Here is a 19,520-nt window from a genome sequence, read left to right on the forward strand (position 1 = left end):
TTCGCATGGCTGCAAGCTCTCGGGGACGAAGTGCGAGCGCGTGAAAGAGAGGACGCGTTTTGGGACGAGTCGGGAAACAATCGGGTCAAAGCTCCGTCCAGCGTCGGCGCAAGTCCAAGTGCATCACCGCCCACTCGCTGCTGTTGCTGCTGCTGCTGCTGCTTCTACAAACACAACTAGCTTGCATCCACCACCTGTCGCCTCTGCTCTCACCCCCATCTACGACCTCTTATCCGACACATCGCACAAGCAGCTCGTCTTGCTTCACACCTCTGCCAACTACGCACATTCCACCGCCACACCACTCACTCTTCCCCACCAACTCTCGCAACCATGTTCATTGCTCGCTCCGAATATGGTGTGTACCAAACCTGTCTTCTTTCTGCGCACCTTGCTAACATTATGCTCCAGATCGCGGAATCAAGTACGTCCTTTCCCTTCACTACGCCTCTACACAATATACTCATTCCGCTACAGCACCTTCTCGCCCGAAGGCCGTCTCTTCCAGGTAGAATACTCGCTCGAAGCCATCAAGCTCGGGTCGACCGCCATCGGTGTACGTCTCGCTACTATACAACAGCCTACTCCCTCTGTTTCTGACCTCCAACCAGGTTGCAACCTCCGAAGGCGTCATCCTTGGTGTCGAGAAGCGCGTCACTTCAACACTGCTCGAAACCAGCTCGGTCGAGAAGATTGTCGAGATTGACAGACACATCGGTGCCGCCATGTCGGGTCTGCAGGCAGACGCCCGCAGCATGATCGAGCACGCCAGAATCACTTCGCAAAGCCACGCCTTCAACTACGCCGAACCTCTGTCCGTCGAGAGCTGCACCCAAGCCATCTGCGATCTGGCTCTGAGATTCGGCGAGGGTGCCGAGGGTGAGGAGAGCATCATGAGCAGACCCTTCGGTGTTGCCCTGCTCATCGCTGGCTTTGACGAGAACGGCCCATCACTGTGAGCATCATTACCTTTCTTTCTACAAACATCACATGCTGACTATCTAGGTACCACGCCGAGCCTTCGGGCACATTCTATCGCTACGACGCAAAGGCCATTGGCTCTGGTTCAGAGGGTGCACAGGCCGAGCTACAAAACGAGTTCCACAAGTCATTGACGTTGGCAGAGGCCGAGGTTCTGGTGCTCAAGACGCTCAAGCAGGTCATGGAAGAGAAGCTGGACTCCAAGAACGTGCAGTTGGCCAGCGTCACCAAGGACAAGGGCTTCAGGATATACAGCGACGAAGAGATGGCATCTGTTGTATCCAGACTCGAGACCAACTAGGGTCTACGTCATGTCCAGGTCAAAGCCATCTAGGTACTAGGCGCATCGCATCGGCGCAAAAGAGGCGTAATGATAAATGCATCCCAAAGAGAGACGTGTTTTTGGAAATGGTGGCTTTTTTTTGAAGAAGTGGATAAAAGGTCTAGAAAACATGCAATTTATGCTGCAGCCCCATGGCAATATAGTGTACACAGCAGCCAACTCCAGGAAACGTCATGTTCGTGATTAGGCGAGACGTCTAGAAGGGGTTGTCCTCGGGGGCGATCTCACGGACGAAGTGGTCGCCGAGGATGGGAATCTTCTGCATAATGTCCTTTCTCACACGGGGGATGTCGGCGAAGAAGAAGAGGGCGAAGATACCAGCAACGGCACCGAAGCCGGCAGCGGTAGTGCCGCTATAAGGAGTCGTGTTAGCAGACAGTACGCGGTGACATCAGAAGCGTTCGATTCTGGAGACGTCTGGAACAGGGGATTCCAGAGCATGGAGATGCGAGTGATTGCTGACATGGGAATAGAAGGAGGGGCGGTTGACGTACAAGATTCTGGCGCGGTGGAGGTCAATGCCGTGGAAGTTCTTGCCAATCTTGTAGCTGGAGGCAAGACGGATCAGTATCTAGATGCGGAGGCGTCCGTCGGAGTGATGATGCTCACTTGGGGCCGTATTTGCTCTGGTAGGCCTTGTAGTTGGGCAGGCTGACCCATGGCTGCATGCCGTGGTGGCCCTCGAACCTGGTGCCGAACTGGGCCTGGAGAAGCGTCAGTATAGATGCGCGCGGCGTTCGGAGTGGGCAAGGCGTACGGCTCTGATCTGCGACGACTGCATTGTGGGATGTGTGGTGTGAGAGATGTCTTTCGATCCGCAGTTCGCCGTCGTCGCTTTGCCAACTTCCGACTGCCTCTGGCTTCCGCTGTGCTGACCACCGTCGTGTCGGTCAAAACACTTGGCCCGCCCGGCCACAAGTCGCTGTCTCCCCAAGCTTCCACCTCCCTGTCCGTCATGTCAAACAATGCCACCCTGCTGTAATCAAACGTCCGCTTTCTGACCATTTGCTCTCCCTCTCGCACCTCGACCTGATTGACTCTCCGCCGACACGATGCGCTGATGCTTTGTAACAATTGCTTCTATGCACGCTTGGCTCTCCTGCACTACTTCCTGATTACTCCCTGACCCTGGGTCGCATTCAGCAATGGAGTCTGACCTGAGTTCAAAGGTCACTGGTCAGTTGCCTTGTCGTTGCCCTGAAAGTCTTGTCTGATAAGTCGTGCAGTCGAGTACCACGATCCTTCTGGCATCTTCCCTCTGATCTCGCGTGACCTGGCCTCCAGGCTACCTTTACGAAACTTGAACTGGAAATCTCCCTCGAGACCCTTACGCTCTATCGGTGCCCTCCATGTCGAGTTCGTTCCCGATGCTCAGACCGAAGCCTCAGAGAGCGACAAGCTGCAGCGCGTCGACTCGTACGGTTCCAGACCCGGCGCTGCTACAGTCGCCAAAGAAAGAAGACACCAGATCCCCGGCTTGCGCCAGACTCCATACCTCCGAATCTACCTGCTTCGATGCGATGACAAGGACACGTACAAGGCTTCATCGCGCCAGATGCTTCGCGATTGGCTCAGGGAGACTGCTCTACCAGCGCAAAGCTCCTCGGCTGTGAACAGGTCCGAGGACCACGATGCTGCCGAATGGCTTATCCTACACGTCGTCATTCCTGATACAATCGCCGCATCCGAGCCTCGCTGGACTGCTGCATCTAAAAAGGAACCTGACGAATTGGTTGAGAGGCCTTCGAGCACCACGAAATGGCCTGGCAAGAACTCAAGGACTGTACTGGACAAGATTCGTGCCGACTTCACCGCTTCCTCAAAGTCTGGTCCAGAACGTATCGCTCAAATCCGTCTGCAAAAGAAAGACGTTCCTCCACAGCTGCTACCACAGACACCCGTCACTCAACCATACACTGAAAGCTTGCAGGAGCAAGACAACGCCTGGCAGGACCTCATTGCCAAGTTCAAGACTCTGATCCTCATGTCGTTTGATTTGCGCGTTCTCCAATACGAAGACGACATTCGTGAGAAGGGCTCCCAACGTGCCCTACCCGGCTGGAACTTCTGCACCTTTTTCACCCTAAAAGAGGGTCTTGCTCGTGGCTTTGAAAGCGTTGGTCTCGTCGAAGACGCTCTGGCGATATATGATGAGCTGTCGGTAGGCCTCGATTCCGTTCTACGTGAAAACGAACCTGGCGCTACACAAGGAACCTTCCTCGGTGACCTTGACACTCAAAGAAAAGCCCTACTGGAAACTATTGATGCCCAGTCCGACACATCTAGGCTCGAACAGCTAACTTCGCAGTTTCAAGAACTATTTAGCCAGCCCTTGGATCTGACCAAGAAGGATTATCGTGGCGCTATAGTCTCCAGCACCATATCTCTGTTTGACTTTCGACTTTACATTTTTGCGAGGCAAAGAACACTTTTGCTTCGTCTTGGCGCTGGAATTGGCAATCTTCAACAGACCAAACCTTCCAGTGCCAGAGCTAGTCCAAAAGATGACAATCTGACTTTTGCTGCTGAAGTCTGCAAGAGAGCAGCTCTATTCGCTGCCACCAATTCACGTGCTCTTCGTAGTGGCTTGACTGATGGGTATTGTTATACCTCCATGCACATTCAGATAGATCCTTGTGTTGATAGATGTGTAGGTCTGAAATCAATTCTCTTGTTTCTTCACTTGTGGAAAACATTGCTTCTTCCTGGACGCATGCTGTACTCGAGCAGGTCCTTGAGGAGACCGCCTCTAAAGATTTGTCCTTGTCTGGTGACAAAGCGCAGCTAACACCACAATTCCAAACGCTTGGTGTCTTCTCTAAAAAAGAGGCAGGTGGTAATTTCAACTTCCCTCAGGGTGCCAACACCCACCCAGCACGGTCGAGCTCTTTACAACGAAGCGCCTCTTCCTCGTCTCAATTGACGCCACAAACTATCTACGAGAATGATCGATATGCCAAATCAACGCCTAGCGCTCAGCCAGATACCATGAGCACAATTGGCTCTGGCATCGCTGTCCTTGCATCTGGACGGGCTCAGCTTCTCCTGATGCAGCGCAGAATCATCGAAGCTCTTGCCAAGCAGAAGGGGTGGCAATCTGGTTGGGCTGCGATCAAGGAACCGCAAGCCATGGTCGACATTGATCTCGACGGCGAAGAAGAGACTGGGGCTGATTTAGAAAGAGAAGCACTCAAGGCTTCGACGTCGACCGCGAAGATTGAGAAGATAACGAATATGGTTCTTAGTGCCCCCTTGTCGTCTGCTCTCGCATCTCTCGAGGAATTCCGAGCTGTCTACGAGGTAACATGTCCTTGGTATTTCGTACTGAGTAGTACTGATTTCTTTGACAGCAACTGAGCAAGCTCGCAATGTCGCACTTCAGCACCGCAAATCACACAAAATCAGCAGACTCTGTCATGAGTGATCTTGCCATACTCAAATAGTATGTCTTCAAGACATCGTAACAGACCTCGGCTTTAGCTGACTTCTCATCTAGCCAACTTGGCGATGTCGCTCAGGCAGCTACTTACTTCCAGCGCTCCTCTGCAACTTTCCTCAAGACAAGTTGGTCTTACGTCCATGGTGAGATGCTGAGGATATACGCAAAGTGTCTGAAGGATCTGCACCGGCGAGACGAATACATGAGAGTGATGCTGAGCCTGTTGGGTAAGGTGGTTGCACATCGTACGGCTAAATCACTGCCCAGGATACGTGGTACTTCTGCATGGCTAGACGAGGAGACAGTCGATGTTACCAGTATTCTCGAAGAGCTCGTGAGTTTTTCAGGAGAGCTCCCGTACAACTTCAACGCCACAATGTCTGAGTTCTTCGCCAACATCAATGTAAGCCCTGAAATAATGCATTATTCAGGCAAGGATGGTTTTAGCCTGAACGTCCACTTCACACACCTTCTGGATGAGGATCTCATTCTCGATCGTGTCAAGCTACGACTGGTGCTAGTAAGCGACGGAAGTCAGGAGATACTTTTGCAGAGCGACGGTCCTCTGACGCTGAAGCGTGGCCTTGCAAAACTCCAAGTCCATTCGAGCGTCACAACCTACGGACATTATCTGATTGACAAACTAACGCTGGAGTCGAAGAAGCTACACTTCTCCCATGAATTCCAGCCGAAGCCACAGACGACCCCGCTGGGCATTACCAATGCAAACATGTCTGGGAGGAGGCCTAGCATGAGTGGACCTTCTCTGCTAGTTTATCCTCATGGCAAGTCTCTCGAAATCCGAACAACGCTAGCCAATGAGATCCACATCGACAAGATACGATCGATTGAGCTCACCGTCGTGACAGGCCGCAACAATACTGAAAGTCTTGACCTACGGCTCAAGTCTGCGTCCGCCGGACTGAGACTCCATACTGCGGATGCTGCCATTATAGAGAGCGATCACGCTCATCTGGATACATCACAAGCTGGTACGCTTCGACTCGGCGCAGCGGGATCAGAAGTGGTCCTCAAAATCCGAGTACCCTACAGCACAGAACGCGCCCTCGACGAGCTTATCATTAAACTGGAGGCAAACTACCAAACCAGCCAGGGATTATTCTCGTACCTTCGTACTTCAGCGGTCTCGGCAGCATTGCCCCTGGATGTAGATGTTAACGACATCTTCAAGTCTCATGCTCTTTTTTCCCGTTTCAGTATTAGGACGACGAACGCGACACCACTGCAAGTCACAAATGTGCAAGTGCAAGAGTCCGAGTTTTACGGAGTGCGAGCTCTACCTTGCCCTCTCCCAATGACTGTGTTTGACAAGCAGCCAGCCAATCTGACTTACAAGGTTACAAGAAAGGATGGTCAAGGCGAGCTGAACAAGAAGGAAGCTGCATTGTCACTGACTGTCGAATACATACGCTCTGACGAGGCTATCTTTGAGAAGCTTGGCGAAACATTCGAACAGGCAGTTGCGAGCAGCCCCTTTGCAGCTTTACGGCGCTTGCTCGTACCTACCTTGTTGAACAGAACAAAGTCGTATGCACCTGCCCACCAGCTCGAACAGGCAGTGCTGCTCAATGAGTTCCAAGTACCTTCCTACGGATCCATGGGGTGGGAAAGGCTTGTTGCCAGTCTAACGAGTGACATGCGGCAAGGCCTAGAACTGTGGCTGCAGGAATGGCACTCTGTAAGTCGTTTGTCTGATAATCAGTATGTTGACCAACATTGTGCTAACCTTAATGTAGAACAATCACAAGTTGCCTCTTGACCAAACAAAGCCAGCTGCTTCGTCAAGAAAGATTACTCTCTCTGTCGAAGTACCTACTGTCGATGTCTTGCACACAGTTACTCTTCGCCTCGATGACAGTAGGGCGGCAGAGGCTGTCATAATCGGCCGCCCACTAGCAGCCACTCTCACAATCAAGCATACAAGGCGCTGGGCCAGCGTGGCAGTCGCATCAGATACGCCGCTCTCATTTTCGTATGATGTCGATGCGTCTGCAGATGGTCCTTGGCTTGTGGCTGGACCCAAGCGCTCACGCTTTGATCTTAAGCCTGATGATGAAGAGACCAAAGTCTCACTCGTGCTTGTGCCACTGAGATTGGGCATGCACCTTCTTCCGTCCATCGATATTCAATCAGTCGCCCTTGCCGTCGATGATTCTGGTTCGAATGGCATGTCGAGATTGCTCAGCCCGGGACAGAACAATGCGCCTGTCGAGGAAGAAACTACACAGCCCCTGGTCAGCTGCGAGACCGACTACCACAACTCCGGCGAGACGGTTATGGTGGTGCGAGAGACGAGGACGACAACAGTGACGGTCAGAGAAAGGGATCTCATGCCGGCATTACAGAGGATGCCCACTGCTACAGAATCGGTGAGAGCAAGTGTCGATAGCACTAGAACATCCCGGCTCCAGTAGCGCAACAATAGAGTGCTGGATTGAGCTTTGGACCCAAGTAGATAGCTTTCATACCCCGGCTACTTCCACCAGATGACCCTCTCGTCACTACATTGCTATATCTCACATTTTCTTCTCGCCTCCTTTGCTCACACCTATCCACTCTCACTACAGTGCTCGGACCTCCGCTTGTCGATCGATAGTTGTCGACACAACTACAAGCTTACCTCTTCCTCTTTTCATCAACCTGCATGAGATCGTCGGTCAACCTCTCGTTCAACTTCGAACATCAACCACGACTTCGAGTCGTATCAGACGATCTCATCAACCAAACGTCAGCAGATTGACGAGTAAGTTCACTGTCGTATGTCATCAGCAGTACAATACTGACCTTTATTGCCTCAGATCGTCACTGCCCCAAGAAGCTCAACATCAACCAACGATCTCACACAACAACATCTCTCTTCACACCAAAAAGCACACCAGTCTTCTTCACTTCCCCCACGATCTCAGCAAGATCGTTCCTCCCATCCTCCTCCTCCTTCTTCTTCCTCCATCATATCCACAAAAAAAGCAGCAATCATGGCAGTAAGCACTCACCTCTTTCCCCCTTTCCCTCCCCTTCCTTTCCCCTCCTTTCTCATCTCTAACTTTTCACAAAGGGCGGCGCCAGAACAGCCCTCGTCCTCGTCATCGCAGCCACGGTCTCCTTTATCGGAAAGGCCTTTTGGCAAAAGATACAACAAGGAGGTGAACAACAACAACAAAAGAAAAAGACTGGAAAGAATGGAAAGCGGAAGAGAAGATCGCAAGGAGGTAGTGGATTCAAGGAGGCTAGACATGAGAATTATGATCCAGAGGTTGGTAATGCTTCATTCTTTGACGATTGAGCACCTGCAGCACCTGAATGAAGAAATGGGCCTTTCTTAGCGTGGCATGGTTTTGGAAAATTGGGGGGAGCATGGATTCTGATATCAATGATTGTACTACAAGCGGATCTCAGGAAAGCAAAGAGACAGAAAGCTGAGCTCTGAACCCTGGGCAAGAAAATGTCACCTTTGCCTATTCTATTCAACACGCTCATTTTACAACAACGAAAAAAAGGGCTTATCATAATTACACATTCAGGTTATCCTCGTTATCTAGTATCTCTCCCAAGCCACTCGGGTCTAAAAGGCCTCCCCTTCAAACTTGTAGTATCGAATCAAGAATATCACTCGATCTTTCAACTACTCGTCGTAGACTCCCTTTGCTCGCGCTCCAATTGATCGATAAACTTCTGCCACGTATCGATAGTAGAGCGGAAGTACTCGCAATTGGCATCCGCAAGCCCACCCAACGTCTCGCGGAACTCGGTCGCCTTGATACGTTCAAAGTCATCCACCTCCTTGACCACTTCAATATCGAAGGCCTCACTCGTCTTCTTTGCCGTCTCGACTTCATTCTGCAGACGTTCGATTTGGAGCTCGAGCTTGCGTACGCGTTCCTTGCGCGCCGTTTCGTGATCTACACCGCGTACGTCTTCGATTTTGGCACGTATGAAGCCAGAGGCGCCCATGCTGGGTCCAGAAGCGAGATGATCGCGTTCGCTAGCGGCTTTGGTCAGATATTCGGACAAGCCTTCAAAGTCGAGTTGTTTTTGTTCGCGCGTCTTGAGGAGTGCTTTTACAGAGGCAATGTAGGCTTCCATGTCACGTAGACTGCCAAGATAGTCTTGATCGGTGTATTCGCGCAAGTCTTTCCATGCCTGCGAGTTTGATTGTATGCTTGATCCAAAGCTGGTGAGCTCATTTTGCACGCCAGGTTCCAGCTGGGCGAGTTTCTGGAATTGTGTTGCTAGATCTCCGTAGTCGCCTTCAAGATCAGATTCGCGGCGTGCGAGGCGAGAGACTGATTTGGCAACGGTGGAGAGGTCGTCGTCGAGCTTGTCGGCACGTTCGCGAACATCGACAAAGCGGCGGTCTGTCTTGTGTGCTTTGGCAAATGCATTCAGGAAGCTGTCTGTCCATGTTTCCAGTACGCTCGGAGCGGTGGCCTCACCAGTGCTCATGCCACGGGCGGCTCGGGAACGCATGGTCGAGTTCCATGAGTCGCTTTCGAGGAACTGGGCGAGCAGGGCAGCGCGACGAAGGACGGGATGTAAGGCGAGGCGGTTCAAGAAGCGGTTCAGAGCGTGTGCGCGACGGGCAGTGAAGTCAGGGCCGAAGCGGTCGCCGCGAACATATTCCATCTTGTGCTTGTCGGGCAGCGGCGGCACGGCACATTGCGGGTATTCGCGTGTGAGGTGTTTTTGCAAGAAGACAAAGTCTGTGAAGCGGCGGCGCAGCTGAGAGTGCTGGTTGACAAAGGACTTGAAGTCTGTGTCGGTGGTGACGAGGTAGGAGATGAAGGGGTTCTGTGTGCCCTCGTTCTCTTTCTGAGGGTCCGTCACGCGGCATTCCAGCTTGCCGTGCAGGCCGGGTCCGGCGAGGTCGACATTTGCGTCGTCGGCTGTCGGTTCGTACTCCATGGCGGTCGGTATGTGGTATGCTGGCTGACTTGAGGCGATCGTCAATGGTTGCGATGCTAGTTGGGAAGGTCGGGGTCTGGCTCGGTCTCGGTCGAGCTGCAACTGCCTGCGCTGGTCTGGGGTTCGGCAATGACGTACTCAAAGCCTTGTTTCCCCATTTAGCTCCCAACCTCTTCCTTAGGGCTACCTCTACAGACTCCTCCTTGTGCTTCATCCTGACCTCCTAGCTATAGGTAGACACGGTGATTGCATTCTCTATGAATCCATTCTTGTATGGAGATAGCCGCAGCACCATTTGCGCTGCTCACACTGTTCTGCGGTGACAGATGACCATGCCTTTCTCATACGAGGCACTGCGATGGAAAAGGAGGCAACGGACAAATCAGATCTACCATAGACCAGCTGGAAGCGAATCTGATCTTCTTGTTCGACATTGTATGACCTTGTTTCACGTGGTTGCAATAGCGTAACGTGCATGGCAACAGGCACAGTCGACAGAAGGACTGATTAAGAGTCAGGGTCATACCAACAGCCACACATCTGAGCAGTAACTCTGACTTATCCCAATACACGTTTTTTTTTTTAAGATACTGGTGGCTCCACCAACTGTTTGTAGCATGTTTTATAGTGTCTGAATCAAGTAACAGGACGTCAGATCATGTTGTTGTGAACTGGGATGCAAATACGACTTGCGTGATGTTTTGACCTCGAGCTTCCACTTGCGTGTATGCTGCGGACAGCCACAAACGCTTCTCAATGGCAATCGTCACAATTCGCAGAACATAGATAGTCAAAAATACCATTGTAGCAAGATGTTTTCCGCTTCGAGGTTGACATTGATTGCGTCTGATCATATCATAATTTGTGGTTGGCGTGTTATATCTTTCGTGCCACAGCGCGAAGTCTGACGTAGTTGAGGTACTGACTCCCATCTTCCTCTCGAGTCACAACAGTCTCCAAAACATCGCAGACTTGTTTGACAATATCCCCTCGCTTACTCTCATCTACCGCATTCAACATCTCAGCTCCCATGAGCTTGACCCAACCTTCCAAGCCACCAGACCCATCGGCAGATCTAGGAGTACACTTGGTAGGTCTGTACTCCAACTCGCACTTGACAACCTCGAAGCCCGACTTTTGCAATTGCTGTGTCATCCATGTATCGCTGGGAAAGAACCATGGACATGCTTCTCTGGCCGTCGAAAGGGCAATCCCGTTGGCGACCAGAACAGACAAGATCGTCGCGTGAACAGCTTCCACATTGCCTTTACCACCCATCTCGAAGACGAATGTACCACCTGGTTTCAAGGCCGAGTGAACGTCCTTGAAAACAACATCTCTTGTACTGGGCTCACGTAGTATCCAATGGAGAGCTGCGTTGCTGAACACCTTGTCCCAACTACCATCGACTGCTTCAGCGCATTCGCCAATATGGCGACAATCTTGGAGTTGGAAGACACAATTTTGACTCGAATGCTTCTCCTTTGCTGTCTTTATGAACGATGGCGAGGCATCTAGGCCAAATATGTGGCCTTGGGGTAACGAGGCGGCTATCTGGGCGGTCAAAGGACCATCGCCGCAGCCAATGTCGAGAATCCTTTCATTTGGATTCGGCGAGAGGTAGGAGAGAACAGTCGTTGTGAGCTTTGGTACGAATCCTGCAGCTGCTGAATAGATCTGTTCATGTCAGACACTTCAGCTCTGAGACGTTTCTATTGCTCCGCTACGATTCAATATATAAAGATCAATGCTTGATGCTTATGATGTTTCTCATCCATTGATCGAATGTAGATCAAGACGAAAAACGAGATAGACAGCATACACACCTCAGATGACCATTTATCATTGACTTTGCTCATATTGGTTGTCTCGAGAAAACGCTGTAAGATGTAGAAAGATCCAGGTAGTGGACACCCGGCCTTAATATCAATGTTCGACCGCACGCTGGATGGAGATGCGGAGGTGAGCATGTATCGCGATATCGGGCATGAGACCCCGAGATCGGCCTTTCCCCTGGAAGCCACTCAGGTGGTGAGCAAGACGACTATATCTCATCAAAGATAACTGCTCAATACGCCGAACTGTCATTGGCCAAGTTTTTTCGTCTCATCAGCTCACCCAGAGGTACGTCGTCCTCGTCGTAGAACTCAACATCTTCATCAACGCCGAAGTCGTCCAGTCTCTCACCCTCGGAGTTTCGCCAGCCTTCTTCGCCTTCCCCTGGCTTTGGTTGCCACTGGGGCACATCATCCTCGCTTTCATTACCGTCTGACTCGTAGTCGTTGTCATTGTCATAGACGTAATCATCCTCGCGACGCTTCCGGGTAATCTTCTGGTCATATCGCACATGGAAGGGCTGCCTTCGTCGAAGCTCGGAAACGTCAGCGTCGAGATGAGGGCGTAGCTGATCAGCCTGCTGCCTTTTGTAGAACTCTTCGGGATCCATGGAATGAGTAAATGCCTTTGATGGATCAAAAGCTTTCTCCGTAGGTGCCATGCGAAACATTCTGTCCGGGTCCGGTGGTGGCCACGTTGTGCCAGGTGCTATAATATTCGTTGGCTCTGAGTGACACATACACAGACCAAGACTCACCTTCGAGACCGTTGTCTTCGAACTCCAGCCCACTTTCCACGGAGGGAGTGAACGAGAAGGGCCAAAACCAGGCAAGAGGGTTCCAGCTACCCATGCCTTGTGCAATGTTGGAGAAGATACCGATATCCCAAGGATATTCCTGCCTGATGATACGTACCTTGGCTCCATTAGGGCCTTCAAGAACACCACCAAGATACTTAGCACGACGAAGCAACGTCTCATGTCTCTCTATCTCCCAGCCTTCGATAGTGGTAGTGTTTGCACCTAGACACCAGAGCGTGCGAGCGAGCAAGATGAATAGCATGAAGACGACCACGGAATTCAAAGCAGTGATGAAGAAGAGGCCAAACAAGAGGGAAGGTGTCGGGCCAAGATACTGGACGGGGGTTAATATGTTGTCACTCCTGAAGCACATAAGCACATACATATGGGAGATCTTTCAGCGTCCACAAGTGGTACATTCGCGACCACAGGAGGCACCCAAGATGCGACATGCCAGCCACTGCGTAGAACAAGAAGCGGACAAAGTGTGGAAAAGTAGTGTGGGAAACACAATTTGCTGTCCAGGGGCTTGAAGGGTGAGAACGATATTGACAAAGAGATGTGAGCGAGACATACCAATGGTGATCCATCTTGGGGATACACCTTGATTTGTTAGAGTGGATTTTATGGCTGCTGATAGCACGAAGCGACAAACCTTTCACATGTCTTGCAATGATGTGCCCGTGGTGGTTTGAAGGCCTGACATTTGCGACACCATCTTTGGCGTTGGCGTTCCTCTCGAGTAACTTGAACTTTGGCGACCTCGCTCTGTCCGGACACCCAGTCTTTTGGAATGGTGCCGGGATTTGTGAAGCATGCCTTGTAGTAGCAAAACACAATTACCAAGGCATATGTATGAAGTATTATGTGTTGCTGTTTAGTCAGAGGTTGAGGACCGAGTCGTTCGAGCAGCCAGAGCGATGGATATGCTATGATGACGATGAGAATAGTCACGGCAGGAATTGCACACTGCTGTATGGTGAAGGGCGGCATGATGACAGTCTGCTGCTGGAGGACGACTTGAGGAGCTCCGGCGAAGAAGGTCAACGTGAACTGGTCGGTGCATGTATGCGGTTACGCGGCACCAGCCTCCCGCTTCTGGGGAACAACGCGAGTCGGTCCCTGGATGATGGCACCTATACGACTGACAGAGGTGTTATCACTGTTAGCTCTGCGTACAAGATGCAATTACTGTAAACTCTAGCAAGCAAGAACTTGCCGTCGCTGCTCCGGTCTCCATGAGGTTTGCGAGCGAAAAAAAAGCCATCGTCTTCTCACCCTGGCTCGAGCGGCCACTTCTAGAACATGTTTCTGTGGAGGACTTGACCCGATTCGGAGAAGTGGCTGTCGATCGAAAACAGCTCCATGGAGCATCGCGCGCAGGAACGAACTGCCTTTGCGCTACGATCTTCTGGGACTCCCTATACTGTGATCAGGTCTCGACGTGTGACAGGTCGAAAAAGGAGTCCGAGACCTTATACAGTGTCGTGACGAAGAATCACGTCGGACAGCAGGCTCGATCGCATTCCTGGGCCTGTATATAAGGTTTGGACAACGTCACAAGCGTATTTATCGCGGAAGTCAGACATCGGTGCAACTGAGCAGGAGTGCATTGTTGACAGTTGCAGCCACTCAGCCGGCCGGTCCCGCTTTCGCAGACATTGTCCAAATCCCCTTCGCATCCTATACCGTCGCCGTATACCACCGCTCGTCGGACCGCCAGGCAATGCGCGCGCCATAGCGTCGCAGCCCTCGAAACGACATGACCTCGAACACGTCCCAACAAGCGAGGCAAGCCTCTCCCTCCCCGAGACAGAGGACCAACATGAGATTCGACGACCCGTCGGCTGCAGGCTACTTCGACCTCAACACGTGCGATGAAGGCTACCGAGATCATTCGCCGTCTTCTCCCCTCTCCATTCGAATCCCTTCGGGTCCGAGCATGACCGATACCGCCTTTACCGCTTTGCAATACCTGCCCATGCCAGTCTTGGTTCTATCTAGCGAGAAGACGGTCGTGCTTGCCAACGAGGCCTTGGGGAGACTGCTGGGCATAGATCTGCAACAACAGACTGGACCGGAAAGTGGCGATAGCAACGAGCAAGAGGATGTCAGGGGTGCCAGCGATATCCTGGGCGGAATCCCCATGGACAACCTTGGAATGGACCTCCTCCAGAACGCGAATCCTGTATGGATGCGTTGGGCAGACTTTCTCAATACCATCAAGCAAGACGCTGTCGATGCTAGCGCCCAGGCAGAAACAAAGTCTGATGGCGGGGACACCACGCCCACAGCAGAGAACTATGATGCCATCAGCCTGCAGTCCAAGCCTGTGCCTCTGACCCGCGCCAACCTGGCTCGCACTACTGTACACGATGCTGCTGTCGACGTCGTCTTCTCTACGAACCGCGACCCCATTACAGGTCTTCCTCGCACCAAGGAGCTCAACCACGATGCGTCGGGCCATATTCAGTCCACAGTCATCATCACCGTTTGGTCTGCCGATGATGTGGACTACTACACCTTGGTCTTTACCTCAGCAGCCGAGACTCAGTCTTCGTCTTCCCGCTCAAGCCACCGTACTGTTGCAAGGACCCACACTACCTTTTCCTCAGGCATGGGATCTGGATCAAGCTCTAGTTCGAGCGGTCGTCGTACACAACATCAACATCGTACCAGCCTCTCCGGTAGCCCGTCTGTGTTTGCTCCTTCACTTTTGCCTACTGGGCCTCCTTCTCTAACTACTTCTGCTGCTGCGCCCTCTCTGTTTTCAAAGTCTAATCGTCTGAAAGATGCCCTGCTGAATTCGCTGAGCGATCCGGCTTTCGCCATGTGGAAAGATGAATCTTTCGGTATCCCCAACAAAGCTGCTGTGCGGATGGTCTATCCTGATGACGAAGAAGGCGTCACGGGAGTTCGAGACCAGCGAGACTTCCTCTCGAAATATGTTCTCTGGAAGGAAGACTTTTCTGAACTGCTCCCGATGAGCGAGTTTCCTATCATGCATCTCATGACAACAGAGAAGCGATTCTCAAACAGACGTGTCGGCATGCACCACCCCAGATCTGGCGACAAGATTATATACGACGTTGACGGCGAGACTATTACTGACAGTAAGACTGGTGAATTCCTCGGTGGTCTTGTCATCTTCCATAACGTTACTGAGTATGCCAATACCATCACCGCTCAGAAGGTACAGAACGAGCGACAATTTGAGGACATAACCAACATGATACCGCAAATGATCTGGACAACCACACCGACCGGTCAGCATGACTACTATTCGAGAAGATGGTACGAATACACAGGCCTCTCCGTAGATCAAAGTCTCGGCAACGGTTGGGAAAATCCATTCCATCCAGATGATATGGAGTTGACGGGAAAGAGATGGGCACACAGTCTAGCGTCTGGCGAGGAATACAGAACAGAATACAGATGCCAATCCAAAGATGGAGATTGGCGCTGGATGCTGGGTCGAGCAGTGCCCATGAAGGACTCGTCTGGAAAGATTGTCAAATGGTACGTTATGCACTTACTTCCTCTGATCATGTTCAAACTGACTGTGTTTAGGTTTGGTACTTGCACTGATATCCATGAGTTGGTGCTTGCTCGAGAAGACGCTCGACAGATGAGACTGCAGCTTCTGCAAGTCATCGAAATGGCCAAGATTACGCTATGGTCGGTGAACTCCGATCGCAACCTGTCCATGCTTGAGGGAGCTATTGTATGGAACGATGACTCCAAGCACTCTGACGAAGAGATCCGAAGATACGCTATCGGTAAGAATGTTTTCGAGTTATTTGACACAGCAGCCATTCTGGATGGTGGTCATCACAAAGAGTACATCGAGAACATTCTGGCTGGCAGACAAAACGATGAGACCTCTGAACTGCATTTGAAAGAAGGCAATACGTGGGTCCGCACAAGATTTGTTCCTCTGCAACGCTTGGAGCGCAATGCAGGTGTGGAGGGCGACGCTTTTGTGGATGGTGTCGTCGCCGTCAGTATGGACGTAACGGATCTGAGAAAACGAGAGGAACAACTTCGAGAACGCGATCGGGAAAACTCGCGTCTGTTAGCCCAGAGCGAGGCTGCGAAGGAAGCCAGCAAGATGAAGTCGCAATTCTTAGGTAATACGACCCCCGGAGGAAATACCCGCGCAAGCTAACACGTGCCAGCCAATATGTCTCACGAGATCCGCACACCCATTGCCGGCGTCATCGGCATGTCTGAGCTTCTATTGGACGATACAGAAGGCACTCTGACCGAAGAGCAACGTGAGTGTGCTGAGAATCTACAACGATCGGCCAACGGCCTTCTTACTGTGATCAACGACATCCTTGACTTCTCCAAGGTGGAGAGTGGCCGACTTGACATAGAGGATGTCCAATTCGACTTGAATGTCGTTGTTCGCGATGTCAACAAGATGCTCACCTTTGCGGCCGAACGCAAAGGTCTCATGTACATCGACGAGACTCAAGAGCTCGAACGCCTAAAAGTCATGGGTGACCCAGGCCGTCTGAGGCAGATTTTGACTAATCTTCTCACTAATTCGATCAAGTTTACCTCCGAAGGCAGCGTTAAGATGCAGGTCAAGATCAAAGAGGAAACTGCGGAGACCGTGGCTGTGCAATTCATGGTTGAAGACACTGGTATAGGTATCGAAGAAGAGGTCAGAAAGAGACTATTCCAGCCTTTCTCACAAGCAGATTCCAGTACGGCCAGGCGCTTTGGTGGAACTGGTCTTGGTCTGACCATTAGCAAGAATGTAAGCGAAGCTTTAGCTTGACTCTGATTCTCATCAGCTAACATCATCAGCTGGTTGAACTCATGCACGGCGAGATTTCGCTGGAATCCTCATTGGGACTTGGTACCAAAGCATCATTCTGGATACCATTCAACAAAGCACCGTATCTCTCTGGAGATTCACCTCCATTAGACATGGGTCCAATTCCTCACCGACTGCATTCTGAGCTTTCGATGTCTGAGTACAGTGGAGCACAGCCTCCAGGCTCGCCATTGAAACCAGGTATTCGCCAACCATCTGTAGACTCACGCAGAGCGTCTCCAGCTCAGCTCGATCTACCACTTGGACTATCAGACGAGGAGAGGCGGAAGACACATGTTCTTGTTGTTGAAGGTCAGTGACGTGGTTGAGATTTCGACGAACTACCGACTGACTCGTGGCTAGACAACCCGATCAACCAGCAGATTGCCCTGAAGACCATCAAAAAGCTCAAATTCTCTGTCAATGCCGTATGGAACGGACAAGAAGCACTTGATTATCTCAGCAAACCAGAAACTCCAGAGCACCCGAGGCCTGATATTATCCTGATGGACGTACAAATGCCCATTCTGGATGGCTACAAAGCAACATACACAATCCGTCATTGCGAGCCGTTCATCGCCGACGAACAGATTCAAAACACGCCCATCGTCGCAATGACTGCAAGCGCAATTCAAGGCGATAGAGAGAAGTGCGAGAAGGCTGGAATGAACGACTACCTGGCCAAGCCTGTGAAGGGTAAGACGCTGGAGCAAATGCTACTGAAGTGGGCTGTCGAAAAGAAACGCAAGACAGCCTTGTCATCCAACACACCCACCAACAAATCTCCTGTGCCCACAAGCATTCCTCAACCTCCACCCCAATCTGGCCCCTCAAGAGATAATGTCCAGGAGGAGGCGCAACCAAAGATGGACATTCGACCCACCACATCAGGCCAGAGAGCAACAGACGTTCTTTCGACAAAGCTCAACAAGCTGAACTTCCAGAATGATTCAGTATTTGCACGATCTGCCGAAACTGCAGAGAGTCGTTCGATGGATCGGTTGCGAAACGAAGAGAAGGCGATGCAATTGCGTGATCAGCAGTTGTTTGCAAGCGCAGCTACACCCACAAAACTTTTGGGTATACCAGGAGAGACGCCAGCACAAGACAACGTGACCGACGCTCGTCCCTCGAAACTCACGCGCGAGAACATCGAGAAGTTGACTCGGAACGGACCTTTGGCCCACGTGAGCCAGCCAGATGTGGATACTTCAAGTCTAGATGTCACGGTCGACAGCATTGCCCAACGGCGATCAGGGAGGCCCTCCATTGGAGCTCGGATGAAGTCCGAAGGTGAGAAGACAGTCTTGCCAGAGTGATTGATCTGCAAATGCACTTCCGCACGAGATGAGGGACGGGATTGGGCGTTTTGGCACGGAACATATCTAAAAGGGGCTAGGGATAGATTCAGTTTGGAGACTCAATTCAAAGTGCATGACGAGGATGCACTGGCCGTGTATGCAATAGAATTGGCTATAATCCTTGACTGTGCGGGTATCTACACGTGGAATCCGAAGTGGGCATTTCCCCTTCGTGCACTGTGCATGCATGCTGAGAAAACAATGTAATGCGCGGGCCGTTTGACAAAGGAATACAACTTGGCACGCAAGCCGATTCCAAGCATGTCCGTACGTAACGCATAAATGGCAACGAGGCATCAAAACACAGGCTTTGCACAGAATGATGGTATGCGATTCAAGTGCGACTTACGGACGTACAAACCGTGGTGGACACACGCATGCGGACAAGGTTTGCGCGATCCCACCGGAGCCAAGACATGGGGCCAGCTTCACTAGTCGCATGGCCGATGAGATACGGCCATTATTCTACAGCCCAAGATGTTCCAGACAGCACCAGCGAGATGGGTCGGGAAAAGGACCGTCATTGGCTCGGACATGTTGAGAGCACATGGAAAGCAGCGTGTTCGCACGACACGAAACCCACAATTTGCCAACTTTATCTGACAACGCCTTGGCTGGCCAGTTGCCACACTCAAAAGCTGCTGCTCCGACCATCAGCCGCATCTAATTGACCATGTAGCGCGTGACAGATCCCGCGTTTGACAGAACTAAGGTGCAAATGGGGACAAGTCGAATGAATCGCAGACCGTATGAGGACCAAAGCAGAGCAGAAGGAGACAGAGAGGTGCCGAATTGGGCAACCTTGCAGGAAGACAGGCAAACAACCAAGCGCCGCTACCAGCAGGCATCGCAGGCATCGCAGGCATCGCACGCATGTATCACACGCGCACCTGGACATGCTTGTCCAAGAGCGCCACCAATCAATTAAAAACTCTCGCAGACACTGCTTGCGGCCGTTATGGCAGGTCTGTTTCATCCTCGTGCTGTTGGTCTTCTTTCTTCAAGACCGG

At 51.6% G+C, this 19,520-nt stretch overlaps 6 protein-coding genes across 6 annotated transcripts; 3 read left to right on the forward strand and 3 right to left on the reverse strand.

Moving 5' to 3' along the window:
* The first annotated feature begins 14 nt into the window (after positions 1 to 14).
* AUEXF2481DRAFT_382179 (uncharacterized protein) lies at positions 15 to 1,585 on the forward strand. The gene is made up of 5 exons (XM_013492239.1): positions 15 to 358; positions 412 to 424; positions 478 to 556; positions 612 to 955; positions 1,006 to 1,585. The coding sequence occupies exons 1-5, from the start codon at positions 334 to 336 to the stop codon at positions 1,280 to 1,282; spliced, it is 738 nt and encodes a 245-aa protein (XP_013347693.1). The 5' UTR covers positions 15 to 333; the 3' UTR covers positions 1,283 to 1,585.
* AUEXF2481DRAFT_76775 (uncharacterized protein) lies at positions 1,405 to 2,472 on the reverse strand. Its single transcript, XM_013492148.1, has 4 exons — positions 2,201 to 2,472; positions 1,934 to 2,028; positions 1,819 to 1,872; positions 1,405 to 1,677 (listed from the first exon to the last, which is right to left on the reverse strand). The coding sequence occupies exons 1-4, from the start codon at positions 2,327 to 2,329 to the stop codon at positions 1,521 to 1,523; spliced, it is 435 nt and encodes a 144-aa protein (XP_013347602.1). The 5' UTR covers positions 2,330 to 2,472; the 3' UTR covers positions 1,405 to 1,520.
* On the forward strand, positions 2,470 to 8,067 carry AUEXF2481DRAFT_1718 (uncharacterized protein; the record flags this gene model as incomplete). Its single annotated transcript, XM_013491723.1, has 7 exons — positions 2,470 to 2,500; positions 2,551 to 3,922; positions 3,979 to 4,624; positions 4,675 to 4,766; positions 4,821 to 6,462; positions 6,521 to 7,153; positions 7,840 to 8,067. 7 exons carry the CDS (start codon positions 2,470 to 2,472, stop codon positions 8,065 to 8,067), a joined length of 4,644 nt encoding a protein of 1,547 aa, XP_013347177.1.
* AUEXF2481DRAFT_94596 (uncharacterized protein) lies at positions 8,000 to 9,759 on the reverse strand. Its single transcript, XM_013492175.1, has one exon. The coding sequence runs from the start codon at positions 9,684 to 9,686 to the stop codon at positions 8,403 to 8,405; it is 1,284 nt and encodes a 427-aa protein (XP_013347629.1). The 5' UTR covers positions 9,687 to 9,759; the 3' UTR covers positions 8,000 to 8,402.
* Positions 9,760 to 10,485: 726 nt separating this feature from the next.
* Positions 10,486 to 13,545, reverse strand: AUEXF2481DRAFT_85769 (uncharacterized protein). Its single transcript, XM_013492166.1, has 7 exons — positions 12,977 to 13,545; positions 12,898 to 12,924; positions 12,705 to 12,849; positions 12,280 to 12,655; positions 11,762 to 12,230; positions 11,513 to 11,699; positions 10,486 to 11,363 (listed from the first exon to the last, which is right to left on the reverse strand). Exons 1-7 carry the CDS (start codon positions 13,312 to 13,314, stop codon positions 10,563 to 10,565), a joined length of 2,343 nt encoding a protein of 780 aa, XP_013347620.1. The 5' UTR covers positions 13,315 to 13,545; the 3' UTR covers positions 10,486 to 10,562.
* Positions 13,546 to 14,263: 718 nt separating this feature from the next.
* Positions 14,264 to 18,468, forward strand: AUEXF2481DRAFT_62246 (uncharacterized protein; the record flags this gene model as incomplete). Its single annotated transcript, XM_013492123.1, has 5 exons — positions 14,264 to 15,840; positions 15,892 to 16,451; positions 16,500 to 17,089; positions 17,140 to 17,461; positions 17,513 to 18,468. 5 exons carry the CDS (start codon positions 14,264 to 14,266, stop codon positions 18,466 to 18,468), a joined length of 4,005 nt encoding a protein of 1,334 aa, XP_013347577.1.
* Between the last annotated feature and the right edge of the window lie 1,052 nt (positions 18,469 to 19,520).

Source organism: Aureobasidium subglaciale (genome assembly GCF_000721755.1).
Source record: "Aureobasidium subglaciale EXF-2481 unplaced genomic scaffold scaffold_2, whole genome shotgun sequence".
Taxonomy (NCBI): Eukaryota; Fungi; Ascomycota; class Dothideomycetes; order Dothideales; family Saccotheciaceae; genus Aureobasidium; species Aureobasidium subglaciale.